The sequence below is a fragment of the Rhea pennata genome, chromosome 26 (assembly GCF_028389875.1).
Source record: "Rhea pennata isolate bPtePen1 chromosome 26, bPtePen1.pri, whole genome shotgun sequence".
NCBI classification, from domain to species: Eukaryota; Metazoa; Chordata; class Aves; order Rheiformes; family Rheidae; genus Rhea; species Rhea pennata.
The window spans coordinates 5,139,143-5,152,892 of NC_084688.1; the positions used below are offsets into that span (position 1 = coordinate 5,139,143).

The 13,750-nt window shown below is 52.4% G+C and overlaps 1 protein-coding gene across 1 annotated transcript; it reads right to left on the reverse strand.

The window, feature by feature from the left end:
• Positions 1-441: 441 nt before the first annotated feature.
• PRR29 (proline rich 29) lies at positions 442-6,008 on the reverse strand. The gene is made up of 6 exons (XM_062595369.1): positions 5,931-6,008; positions 5,138-5,240; positions 3,536-3,669; positions 916-1,097; positions 708-778; positions 442-473 (listed from the first exon to the last, which is right to left on the reverse strand). Exons 1-6 carry the CDS (start codon positions 6,006-6,008, stop codon positions 442-444), a joined length of 600 nt encoding a protein of 199 aa, XP_062451353.1.
• Between the last annotated feature and the right edge of the window lie 7,742 nt (positions 6,009-13,750).

The window sequence follows — 13,750 nt, forward strand, 5'->3', positions numbered from 1 at the left end:
CCACCTGGGCTGGCATAGCCCCCCTGGGGTGTCTGCATCTCGCAAGGGGGCACAGCACAGCCCACACTGAGCCTGTCCTGCAGAGTCCTTATAGCTTGGCCACAGCAATGACATGTTGTTCAGCCAGGACTGGGATGTCACCACCATCCTGCTGAGGATGGGCTGGCTGTTCGCCTCTGGAGAGGCATAGCCGGGACCCTGGACAGGGAGTCAAGGTCTGTCCCATTCTGGGCTTATGCAGTCATCCAGGTTCAGCAAACAGCTCCAGACAGCTGAGGCTGGTGCATTTTGGTGGGCACATTCACTTCCTTCCCATGAGTCACCCTGAGGCAGTGGGTGGGTGTCATGGGGTAGTGCCCTCAGGACCTGCTTTTGCTGCAGTGTGATCTTCTGAGGTCAGGGGCTGGGACGTGCAGCAGGACATCTTGGGAGGCACAGAGCTCACAGCCTGCCCTCCATCAAGTCATAGTACTCTGCAAAGAGAAAGGAGGACCTGGAATTTGGGCATCGAGAGCAGCCCTGTCCCAGCAATGCCAACAGCCAGCAAGAAGCCAGGGCTGTGCAAGAGCCACCCAGGACCTGATGGATGGAGGGAGCAGGGAGGGCTCAGACCTCAGCTAGGAGCTGGAGGACACACTGAGGTGTTTATGTAGGAGAACAAGAGTGACCATGGAGGGGAGAGAGAGCTCTCCGTGGGGTGTCCTTACCTGAGGCTGGCAGGACATTGGCTCCCACGGTCCCTGTAGCACTGGGAGGTGGTGGAGGAGGCACTGCACTGCTGGAGAGTATGAAGGACAGGAGTGAGTGCTGGCCTAGCATTGCTCCCAGCTTGGACTAGAGGTCCCATTGTACTAGGCACTTTACAAACACAGAACCCTGTGTGGAGTGGCACAAAGAGACACCCTTGTTACTCACACCTCCTCATCCCTGACTGCTGAGACTGGGCCCACGTAGCGTACAGCAGCTGGCCCCCGAGCCTGTGCTGGTGCTCGGACTGGCCAGGACAAGACAGGAGCAGGACTCGGGTAGGGAACGTAGTAATGGTGGAACACCACAGCTTCTCCTTCCCCATCAGTCTGCCAAGGCATCACAGTTGTCTGCAGGGAGAAATAAAAAGCAGAGTTGTGCTTCGCCCCTTTTGACTACCTGGGTCTCTTGCGCACGCACACGCTCTTCTCTCCGAAACATCTGAAAAGTGTTGCCACAGAGCTGCACTTGGCTGCAATGCTGCCTGCAAGGCAGTGGCTCTCCCAGAGCCTGGCTGGGTGGGCTCTGCCCCACACAAAGCCTCACAGCAGGCAAACATTCAGGCTGTAGCTAGTCCTGAGCTGGCTCTGAATGGGATGTCAGCAGCATCCCGGGGGGCACCAGCAGCCATGTGGGAACCTGGCAAGAGGAGAGCCAGCACTGCTGAAAAGTCTCCCCGTTCTCTCTGGGGAGATTTTAGTCCTACAAAGGGGACCTCCACATGCTGCTCCCATTTGTTCTGACCACACTGATGCCATGGGGTTGTTTTGGAAAGTTTTTAGATCGAGCCAGTTCAACAACCCTGTTCCAAACATGGCTGCAAGGGCATGCACTGAAGTAAGGATGGGGGCACATGGCACTGAGGGCACCACCAAAACTGGGAGGCCATGTCAAGAGCCACTCAAAGAGCAGTATCAGTTCCTCCACTCCTTGAGAGAGCTGTGATGAGTGATGATGAGTGGGGCTTGGTCTCCATTGCTGCGGTGAAGCAGTTGGCCCCGGGTAGGCAGCATGGGCAGGGTGCAAGCCTGAAGATGCCAGCTGGCAGCAAGCAAGGCAACTGTACATCTCTCGCCTCCGCTAAGAAAGCACTAGTTGTTTCTCCCCATGGAGATGAAATGTTTAATCTGATTTTGTTTCAGGATTGACTTTTAAATGAAAACCTTTGCAGAGCCATTCTGCTTAATGAATTGCACTCAGCCTTGCTGCTCGGCAGCTCTAGTCCAGCTTTACACCCTGTCCATGCCACGATGAGTGTGGAGGGACCAGGATTGCTTTACAGCCAGGACAATGCCACATGGGGAAGGATGGCCAAAGAAACACAAGCCCACACAGGGCAGCCCTGGGAATTGCTCAGAACAATCTGGGATTGGTCCTGAGGGGACCAGGGAGGGAGGAGGACAGCAGAGAGACAGGGATGGGGAGCCACATGGCCACTGGGAATGGGCAGTAGAGACAGTTTTTAGCAGCTGTTTCTATCCAGATCGACTAAATCACCTCTGAGCAGCTTGGAAACGGTCTAAGCCAGCAGAGCTGGGTGTCAAATCAGCAACTCTGCGCAAGATAAAGATTGTCCAGACCTCAAGGGTCTGCAAGCCAGGGCCTGAGCTGGGCTGTGATGGATGAATGGCTGCAGTCAGAGGGATGCCACACTGTGCTGTGAAGGGTCATGGGTGTCCTGCTCTCCTGAGCAATGCTGGTAAGAGCCCTTTGCCCAGCAAGGGCCTGTGTTGGTGTGTCCCAGCTCTGCAGCCATGATGGACTGTGAAGGGAGGAGTAGAAGGTCAGAAGCAAGAAGCAGAAATGTGTCTTGGAAGAGTGCGTTAGGAAGACTATTGCCAGCAGGTTGAGGGAAGTGATCCTGCCCCTCTACTCAGCCCTGGTGAGGCCTCATCTTGAGTACTCGAGACCAGTTCTGGGCTCCCCAGTACAAGAGAGACATGGAGCTACTGGAGAGAGTCCAGCGTAGGGCTACAGAGATGATCAAAGGGCTGGAGCATCTGCCCTGTGAGGAACGGCTGTGAGAGCTGGGCCTGTTTAGCCTGGAGAAGAGAAGACTGAGGGGGGATCTTATCAATGCGTGTAAGTACCTGAAGGGAGGGTGTCAAGGGGATGGGGACAAACTCTTTTCAGCTGTCCCGTGCGAAAGGACAAGAGGGCAAAATCTGAACCACAGGGAGCTCTGCCTGAATGTGAGGAGGAATTTCTTCGCTGTGAGAGTGACAGAGCACTGGAACAGGTTGCCCAGAGAGGTTGTGGAGTCTCCTTCTGTGGAGAGATTCAAAACCCGCCTGGATGCAACCCTGTCTAATATGCTCTAGGTGACCCTGCTTGAGCAGGGAGGTTGGACTAGATGATCTCCAGAGGTCGCTTCCAACCTTATCAATTCTACAATTCTATGATTCTGAGAAAGCCTTGGCTGAAGGGCAGCACAGTGATCAGTCCAAGAAGAAGAGGGAAAGACCTGGGGCCACATCCTGACCCTAGTAGAAACATGCAGTGTGATGAACTGCAAGGAGAGTAAATGAGATGAACTAGCTGTGTGGGTCTGTCCAGTGTGTAGGAGAGCAGGATAACTGCCCCAAAACAAGTTGCCAGCCCTAGCCACAAAGACACGCAGCAAAGTCATGTCGTTGGGGCACGGCTACTCTGCCAAGCCAAAGCCAAGACATCCTGCTTTCGGTGTAGCAAAGTCACCAGGGAAGGACCTAATCCTGAGAGAGCCTTGGTGGGGAATGCATGGTCACCTTATGTCCCCAGCCTTATCCAGCCTCCATGGCCCTCTTACCTGGGAAGTGGATGGAGATGGCCCGAACCCAAAGGACATCAGTGCTGACACAGCCAGGCTGTTCATCACCACCTGGTGCATTTGGGAGTTTTGAATCATCATCAACTCAATTAAATCTGCCAGAGAGTAAGGGGCTCTGCATCAGAGAGAGGGCAGAGTAGAGCAAGCACACAAGAGACACAAGAAATGAGCACAGTTGAGTAGAGGTCCCCACAGTGCTGTAATGGGGCAGCAGAGGCTTTTCCCTGTGCCCAATGCGAGCTGAGCTAGAGCCTCCCAACCCCAATGTGAAAGGCTGAAATGGCATTTTAAGATTATTTTGCCTAGATAAAGCTTTCATATATGTATATATATATATGCATGTTTTTTAACTTTAAGTGAGTTTAAATGATTAAATGTCTGGTCTGGCTTCCTGCAGTAGCCCTTGCCCAGCTCCCCTTACCTGTTAGCAGAGTCACCCTCTAGTCCGCTCGCTCCACAAGGGTCAGCAGACTACAATGTCCAACACAGGCTCCCAAAGTTCAAGGCAGAGCCGAGACAGTGCTGCGCCAACTGCTGCATCTGTTCGCTGCCTCCCTTAGCTGCCTCTTCAGCCTGTAGCCGAGAGCTGAAGCAGGCTGCTCTCTGCTCTCAGGCAGCAGAGCTTTGCTGCAGGTCCCATAGCACCCCCCAAGAGCATACAGTCTTTGGGCTCACCTAGGCTTCACCCTATGGTGTGTCCCAGGGACCACAAGACCTCCTGGCTCTTCTCTCTGCTCCTTTGCCCCCTCTTAGGCCAGCTTTTTTGGATCCTGGATTGGATGAGATTGGGAGAAACCCTTGGAAAGTGTCCTTCTTTGCTTCTGCTTGCCACATTACATGGGCTTTGGGGCTGGCATATGTCTCCTCTGGTTTCACCTAGCATGCCCAAGGATCTTGTATCTCCCTGGCCTAAAATTTTGGGGAAGCTCCCTAGACCAACATAAAATGAGGTTTCAAAGGCCAGAGAGAGCTGGATTTCAAAGAACAGCCAAAGCCCCAGGAAGATCTTGGCGTGCCCAAAATCAGCCCAAACTACAAGTTTGGCAGAGCCACCGAAAATAATATCTTGTAGGGCAAAAGAACCATCAAAGCACAGAGCGGCCAGCCCTGCTGAGATTGTGGAGTGCAGAGCATGGGCGCCAAAGCTCCGGCAGCCCTGTGTGACACAGACATTATACACACACATGCTGACACACGAGCGATAACCTCCAGCCCTGGGGGAAAGAGGGGAGCGTGAGGAAACAGCGAGCAGTGAATCAGCTCTCGCTTGCGTACCGCGTCCCCCAGCCCTTGTCTCTCATCCCGTCACATGGAGGCCTGTGGGGACATTAATGGTTTCATCTTCTCCCTCATTCCACGTGATGGGTATGCTCTTGGGCAGGGAATGGGCAACGATGCCTTTTCAAATGCTCAGATTGTCACAATTTGACATTGCAAAATGGTTTGGAGACAAAACTGGCTTTTTATAGCAGCATTACTTAACTTGTCTTAATAAGGCTGGAAAAAGAAGAGGCTAACATAGAGGCAGTTTCAACATTGGCATGGCAGGGTGGAAGTGCTGCAATGTCTACTGTCACGCACCTCCCCGGACATGCAGGGGTCTGGCCGGCCGAGCCAGGGCAGCATTGGTCCCGGGAAGCTGCTGGAGGATCATCAGCGGCTGCTGGGGAACCTGCAGAGCCCCCTGGGGAGATTGGATGTGTCAGTGCTAAAATGAAGGAGGGGAAGGGAAGTCCTAGGGATCTCCCACTCTACTCTTAATTTACCCCCCTGTTTCCCCTCAGCCAAGGCAGAGAGGGGTGTCAGGACAATGCTGAAGAGTCAAGGTGCATTTAGGAGCTCCCCTCTTTTGGGTGGTCCCACAGCGAGTGTGGGAGCCAGGGCTGAACCCCAGCCTGCACAGAGTCGAGAAGGGAGAGGAGATGAGACCAGGGAGAACAGCAACGCTGAGCCCAGGCAGGGGACAGAGATGAGTATCTCAGAGAAAGGATGGCCTGAGCTGACCATTCTTCCAGGGCTGCAGCTCTACAGGCCTGGACCCCGAATGCAGGCCTGCACAAGTCAGCCTGTCCCCATGCTTGGGGACATGTCCCCTTGTAGAGTGTCCTCCAAGAGGTGCCTGAGGCTCCTGGTAGACAGGGAGTAGGGGGGCATTTTACAAGCAACCTTGTCAGAGACTGGCCTTGATGGTCAAGACCCCAATGCCCACCCCTAAACCTGAACCCCAACTCCTCTAACCTCCTATCCTTCTTCCCTGCCCTGTCCAGCCCCAGACTGTTTCCCCAAAACAGGGTGCACCTTGAACCACAAGGACCCTTGTGAACTCTAACTGTCCCATAAATCCAGGAGACACAGCCGCATCTCCAGGGCTTACCACTTGTGGGACAATGTAGGTCCCTGCTGGAGTCTCTCCCCAGGCCCCACCGGAGTCCCCTGCTTCCCCCATGTCCATGGCTTGGGCAGGCATGCAGGCAATGGGCAGCCAGGGATGAGGAAAGCTGCAAACACGAGCAGGACTCGTTGCTATAGCTGCTGGGCCTAAACAAACCCTCCCCAGAGATTTGGCCAGTGGAAAAGGAGTGTCCTCAAACTGTTTTTCCCCACAATGTATGCCTAGTACTGGTGTAATCCTCTTGGCACAGCCAATGCAGTGATTCACAGAACAGGGGTGGCTCATGCCCCCTGGACAGTATTCCCAAATCTGGAGGGCGACCTTCCCGTGCCTTCAGGGAAGCAAGCAGTGCTCACTGGGAATGGGGGGCTGCAGGCTAATCCAGCCCAGGCACCTGCCCTGGTGGTGCCAAGCACGGAGTCCAGGGCAAAAGGGTGCAAATCCCAGACGCTGGACCCTCTCTCAGAGGGAAGCACTGCAAGGGTGAGCTAAGAGAAAGCAAAGCTTACCCAAGGGATCACTGCTGCACCCAGCTGCCCCAGCCCCCAGGCATGGAAGTGGTGTGGAGCCAGGTGTTGAAGGGGCTCAGCACCTGGAGGACTGGTCCCAGCAGCCTCTCATGACTTTCAGCTTCATTGTCAGAGACAATCCTGTCTTTAATAGCTTGATAAACCTTTTCTTTCCTGAATGCACCTCGTTATTGTGAGCCTGGAAAAACTTTTGACAGCTGCCAAACCCCACGGCAACAAGATCTACAGTTTAAGAGACATTCCCTTTCGTTAGCTGTGAACCCACTGCCAGATCATCTCACAGGGTGCTCTCTAGCTCCAGTTTGGGGTGAGGCAGTGGAAATCCCACCCTGTTCATGCTCTCCTTGCTGCCTGCAGCCAGGAAAACAAGGAAATGGAAGTCCGGTGGGACACCTTTTTGGCTCTCCAAAGCTCAGGGCTCCAGAAAGCTGTAAGCCTGGCTGCTAAACTCCCTCATCCTGCCCATCCCACATGTTGCTGCTCTCTGCCTAAGACGAGGATCATGACACTGCAAGACCGCTGCCAGTGAGTGGAGCAGCTCTGACGTGCCTCACTTGCTCCTCGCAACAGTGCCTTTATGAAGCCTTTGCTTGGGACTTATGGCAAAGCCCTTTCCAGCACCTGGAGGGGACAGGAGCCAGCCGTAAGGCACCAGCACATTTGTCTGGATAGGAGCCATGTCACACACACCTCGGGGTGCCTTCAGGCCATCATAGCAAAGCTAGGCCAGGCACCTTTTCAGGGAATATTGGCAGACAAGTCAGGGTGACCAGCTGCAGTGAAAACCCAGGAAAACCTTGGATGGCAGGCCCTCCCAAGGCTCAGTGGTGTCTGCCATTGGATAGGGCTTCCCTGCCAGCATGCCACAGGCTCACGGTCTCCCTAGAAGGAGGGAAAATGTCCTTTCACCCCATGGGATGACCTGTTGCAGTTAGTGAGATGTAACACGCTGTAATTGTGATGGGCCGTGTGCCACCAGGCTCTCCTACAGCACCGAGTATGGATGGAGATGGTCCTGAACCCTGCTGTGTGCAACCTGAGACTTGGTCCCAAGGGCAATGGGGCACCCAGGGACCAGTGTTAGGGTCACTTCAGCCTAGACCATTTCCCCAAGGTGTGTAAAGGGCAGTGGCCATATCCCTCACGAAAACCCTGGCCTGTACCAGCTTAGCAGGTGCATGACTTGATTGCACCAGAGTCTGGCTTCTTCCTGTTGTTTTCTGCTAAATTCCTCCCATTCTGACAATAGCTCAGTGCTAATAAGGGGCCCAAAATGACCCACGAGCGAGACCTGCGGCAGAGGCTCTGCATGGCACGGTGCCGGCACTGGCGGACCTCCCAGCGTGGAGCCCAGATGGTGTTGCTGCTGCTGTCCCCCCACCTTGCACAGCTGCCTGGTGCACAAGGCCACACTGGGGCAATCTGAGCTCTCAAAACTAGTGTTTATTTTGTACTGGAAAGAAAATAAGTCCTTTCCAACATTCTCACAAAGGAAATCTTGTGCAGCAGGCTGTGCTCAGACAGAAAAAAAGCTCACGTTTTCCATTTATCTCCCTCTGGCCAGAGAGCTTTGGACTTCCAAACTCATCTCAGTGGAATGCTGCTGCTGAGACCAATATTTCTGCCCAAAATCTTTGTGCCCCAGCAAACCCACTGCAACAAAATGCCACTGTTCCCAAAAGAGCCCAATCTCCTGCTGTCCTCTCTCCCTCTGCAGGCACTCAGGTATCTTTTCTCCACCTCTATTAGCATGCCTCCAGTCTGTCTCTGTGATCTTTTCCATCAATATTGAGTCCAAAATAAGATGGCTCTTGCTTCTGCCATCAGCCATGTCACCTTGCACAGATCTGGGAGCATTTCCCAAGAGCCCAGACTGGAGCTAGCCCTGCTTACTGAGCAGAAGCAGATCTCTCCAAAAATTCCTGTCCTGCCTCAAAACAGGACTGGAGACACCTCCAGATGCCCCATGAGGAACACATGCTCTTTCCACTCCAAGATCATCTGCCTTAGCCCCCAGCCATTGGCTCTAGTTTGGCTATTTTCTGCTTGAATAGAATTTGCTCTGTGTTCCCAATTTCTTCAGGCCCCTCTGGAGTACTTCTCTGTCTTTCGTTAGAACTCCTAAATTCATATTGTTTACACATTTAATTACTGTGCTGATTACCCTCTCTTTCTGGCAGAGCCTAGCTGGCTTCAGACAAATCCTGGCTATCAGCTTTGCTGATGCTAATATCATTCCAGTCTGTAGGAAAGATTCAGATGCCAGGGCGAAGGGCTTAGCCAATTGCAGGATCAGGAGACTTTCTGCTGGTGGTGGGCAACAAGAGGAGCCGAGAGACTCACTTTGAACTCCTGTACTGTGTGGAAACACCCACAGTAGCCAGAGCCCTTTTGGAGATGTTATTAGCTACCTTCCTGCATACATGATTCAGGCAGATTTGGGGGTGTTTTGCATAAGTCGACATAAAGGCAGGGATTCAGCCATGACCTGCAAGTACTGCAATAACCACAGTGGGAAGAAGCAAGCGTCACCTTAGGTAGGCCATAAAACAAGAAATCAGCTTCAGGGAAAGCACTGCAATACGGATAGGGGCTTTTTTGCTCTGTGCTCAAACTGAATCAAGTGCAGGCCAAGCCAAAAGGCATCAGTGCAAGCCACAGGCGAGATGCATCGCAGGCGGTGTTGCAGGACAAGGCAGAGGCTGGGGACTGGCTCCGTGCTGGAGGGTCTCATATAAGGGCATCCCTACTCCGCTGCATCTGGTCACCGCAGTCTGTCCCTTCTCATGTATCTGACACCCCGGCATGTCCCCCAGCACATCTCCCACACAGAGAGAAGGGAAGGCCAGACATGGGCACCAGGCACCTATCTGCAAACATCAGTCCAGCTTTCAATCTTCCTTGCAGCAGGGAATCATCAAATTAGGGATGTAGATACCAGGACTGGGGCAATTAGTGTCCAGGCCTCCTCCAGCAGGGAACATTCATGGGCCATGTGGTGCTAGAAGCAAACTGGGTAAGAATTACTGTGAGGTGATGGATGGTGCGTGCTGAGCAGCAGAATAAGTGCGTGCCAACACGTAGTGCCGGGGAAGCCAAGGGGAAGGATGGGGCTGGGAAAGGCCTGAGGAAATACAAACGTCGAAGCACACGCAAGGGAAATGGAGCAAGGCAGCCTCTGGCAGAGCTGCCCAGGATGGCTGTCTTCAAAACTGCATCCATAAGACACTGGGCTCAGGCTCTATGTTTGCCCAGAGACACCTTTTATAGAAAGAAATGACTCACTGGCTGGAGGTACGGCTTTGCTCCAGGGAGATAGGGGTGAGGACCACAGTTAGGTGACTTTCCTAATGTACCAGGGGAAGCAACAGCTCGGAATCAGTTTATATTCCCTGTTTTGGTGTGCTTGGTGATGACACGTGTGCTGTTCATGCTTAGCACACCAGGGAACAAGGGCTCAGGAGAGATCAGAGGATTTTAAAGTTATGATGGGAACTGGCCCTTCTGTCCCCAGTAAGAGCCACCTTGTTTAACCCTTCCTCTAGACAGAGATTATTCCAAAAGAAATCCTGAACACCTGGACTAAGGATGATCAGATACTAATTTTAACAGTAGCCCTCTAGCCCTCACTTTGGCGGGTGCTAAGCCCCTCTCTTACTATTAAAAGTCTGAGATTGCTTAATCTGGAAACTCTAACACAAATCTTTATGCTAAATCCAGATGGACCCCAAGGCCAGGATCTCAGCCACATCCTCAGGTTAAGCAGGCTGAAGGTGAACTCCACGAGCCATTTGGCTCTGGGCCACAGTCAGGACCAAGATAGTAGTCCCATCTGAAACAGGACCAATCTCCTGGAACTTCCCAGGAGGTCTCATTGTCCTCCAGGCCCAGCCATGGAGGGGAGACATGCATCCTCTCCCATCACCTGAGCTCAGTGCAGCAGAAGGGGAGCCAGGTTGGTTGTGAACTCTTAGCTTGGCCTGGTTAGACTTCTCCAAACCCTCACGCTAACAGGAGAGTTGATGACAGGGGAAGCTCATGTCATGGCAAGACCAGGTTACAGGCAGGTTCGATCACTTTGCGGAAGCACCAAAAGGAATACCAGAGTGGAGCTTACCTGAATGACTCATATCGGTACCTAGGGCATGACAGAGAGCACCAAGGATGCCAGCAGACGACCTACGCTCTGGCACTGATGACTCATAGAGCTGCCCGCTGATAACTGGAAGAGGGTGACAAGGTTACGGCATGTCCTTTGTGCCCTCCCTCTTCCCAGAAGGCAAATTGGAGCCAGACAGATACCCAAAATGAAGTAATGCAGACAACAGGCAGTAACCTTGCCTAAGACCTGTGGAAGATGAAGAAAGCAAGACTGAGGCAATAGATCCCCCTAAAATCACTGTTGGGTCCTAGGAGGTATAAAAAAACAGTTCAAAAAACTGTCATCCCTAATCAAGACAAACTATGAAGTGAGGACTCAGCAGCTGCTGTCCCCTGTCCTCTATCACATGAAGCTAATCCTCAGCACACACCTCCATGGATATGGGTGTGCAAGTGGGTGGAAGTATCTCACTTTGAAAGTCAATGAAAATTAAGCCACCTTCCCCTTCCAGGAGATCTCACAGGGAGTTTTGAGTCCCTGGTGCAAAGGAGAGGTAGCTAGTCGCAGCCCAGTGCCTGAAATAACCATAGGATGAAAGTGGTCACAACACAGGGACCCTGCTAGTGGCCCCTGTGCAACTGCCGGGGACAGTCACCTGATGTGATGGAGGCAGCATGGGCTGGCATCTCTGCAGGAGTCCAAAGCTTCACTTTTGGCTGAAGCCCCTATCTGGAGAAGCCACCCTTGGATGGGTGTGTGGGGAGATTGGTTTTGAGTGCTGGGGACACCTGGCTGCTTCAAGGTACGACAGAAGTGCTCAGAGGAAACATAATTACTCCACTCAGTAATTCCCACACTCAGAAAATAAGTATTTGTCACTCGCAAAAGATAACTGCGAGTGACTTCATTCGCTTTGGAAACAACTGAGTCATTTGTAATTGCTGGCATGCATTAACCGAAATCCCAGCTCCGCTGTTTGATTAATGGGAGTGCCAGTGGCTCGAGGCCAGCCTCCTGGGAGCTTTCCTGCAGTTTCAGTGTGGACATGAGGCCTTACAAGAGCTGGGAGTTCTGCCAGCCCTGCCACCCATGGCCATGTTGGGGACTGGTGTCCCCTCACAGTTGCAGGGTGCCACCCACATGCTTCCACCCTGGTGCCCTGCCGGCACTGCTCTGCGCCCTGGGCACATGTGGCCACGAGACGGTGGGGGATACATCATTTGCCCAAAACCAGGATGGGAGATCAAGCTGCTGTTGGCTGGCCCAGTTCATCCTCACTGGAGGAAGGGCAGGATTGGGTCTGGAAGGCAGAGATGCTTGGGCATCACGTGGATATCCCCATGCCACATCCCCTGTAGGATGAGGTGCTGCTGGGGAAGGATGCTGCCCAGCTGTCAGCGATGCTCTACTTGCATTTTGCAAGCCAGGCAAACCACATCCGGCCTTTTGTATCATGGGGACCAGAACAGCCACATCTGAAATTGGGCTGTTTCCTACCAGCTTGGGACCCATCCATCTAGTGAGCTTACCACTAGATGGCACAAAACAAACCAGCCTTACAGGGAGATCTTGGTAGCTGGGGGCCACTGGGCCACTGTGACTGTGGAGTCACCATGACCATTGAGCCAGACCCCATAACTGTTAATTGTGCTCCTCTGCTGTCCACATCTGTTCGGAGCAGCCCAGACTTGTCAGCAGCACAAAGCCTCAGGCCCCACAGCACGATGCACCCTCACAGCAGAGCCTTGGGCTCAGTTAACACGCAGGGCTATTTGCATCAGATATGGTTTTATTTGGTTTTAGCAGTATCTAATAAGGCACCCTGCCACTTCATGGTTTATTATTTTTGGAAAATTAAATTATTAAGATTTGTTGTTTGCATTCTAGCGGAAACCATCAGACAGTAATGAGTTTGCCCAGGTCGCAGAGCTCTTCTGCGTCAACATAACCACAGGTTCAGCTTTTGCCAGCCCGGGCATAGGAGACCAGCGTCAGTCACTTGTGATAACATTATGTTTAACGTAATGTTAAATAGGTCATGTTTAACATTAAGGAGCCAGTTCCTTCCCTATGTTTTTAGGAGTATTTAATTTACCCAGTAATTTTGACTGAGGTCTTTGAACAGTAAAGTAATAATGATGGTTCATTCGTTCACTTCATATCTCATTATTAGAAGTTGCGGAAGGAACAGATAATATGGTGTGCTGCCTCGTTAAGAACTGGTCATGATGCAGAAGTACTAAAATTATAGACATAAAATTATAACGAAGTGCTGAAGTCAGCTCTGGGAAATGGCCAAGGTCACGGCTGCCTAGAGCTCCTGCTGGATCTGGTGGGAGAGGCTGCTGGTGTCCACCCTCCCGCACTGGCTGTGTCATACCTGGCACCGGTTTTGGCGTAGTTGAATTGCTCAGCTAAGAACCTCCACCTAACTCATTTAACAAAGCCACCTGTGTTACGAAGCTTATTTATGCCTCGAGAGGACCTGGCAGTCCTCACAGGGCACCCGCTAGGGCCATTCTCCAGGGCAGATACCCTCCTAGATTGCTTTTGGTATCTCTGCAGGTGGATTTGCCTCTGCAGGCTTTTGTGCAGCTGCAGTGTGTGCTCAACACCTCCGCTTTTGCATCAGCTGTGCATATTATTCCCCTACCTGTTTCCACTCCTCCCACATCATATATAGGTGCAGAACAGCCTTCTCTGCCTTTTAGCAAGGGCCCTTAGGTGCTTTTCAGTTCCTGCTTTCACCATTGCCCACACTCATCCTTGGTGAGTAGGATTTTGTGTGGTCTGTGGCTGCAAAGCTGGCTCTTTAACTCAGAGATTATCACAGCTGCTTTCTCTGCACTCCTGGATTTCTTTTTCTTCCAAGCAGCTCTGCTCACTGCTCCTGCCCTTCTTACTTCATTGCCAAGAGCATTTTTTATTAAAATGGTGTGGTTGCAGTTGAAATTCCCCTTGCTAAAGGGGCTGGTGCTTCATAGCATGGAGGTTGAGCCATATGCAGAGAAGCCCCCAGATGAGGACCTTGGGGACCACAGCTGGCCTCAGGGCAGCTCCTGTCCTGGGTGTCTGCTGAGAGGGTTACTGTGACAGGTATTTTGTGTTGAAGGGAGGCATGTGTGTTTGCAGCCATTGCAAACCTTGCATGGGTGCCCCTGTTTCCTGGG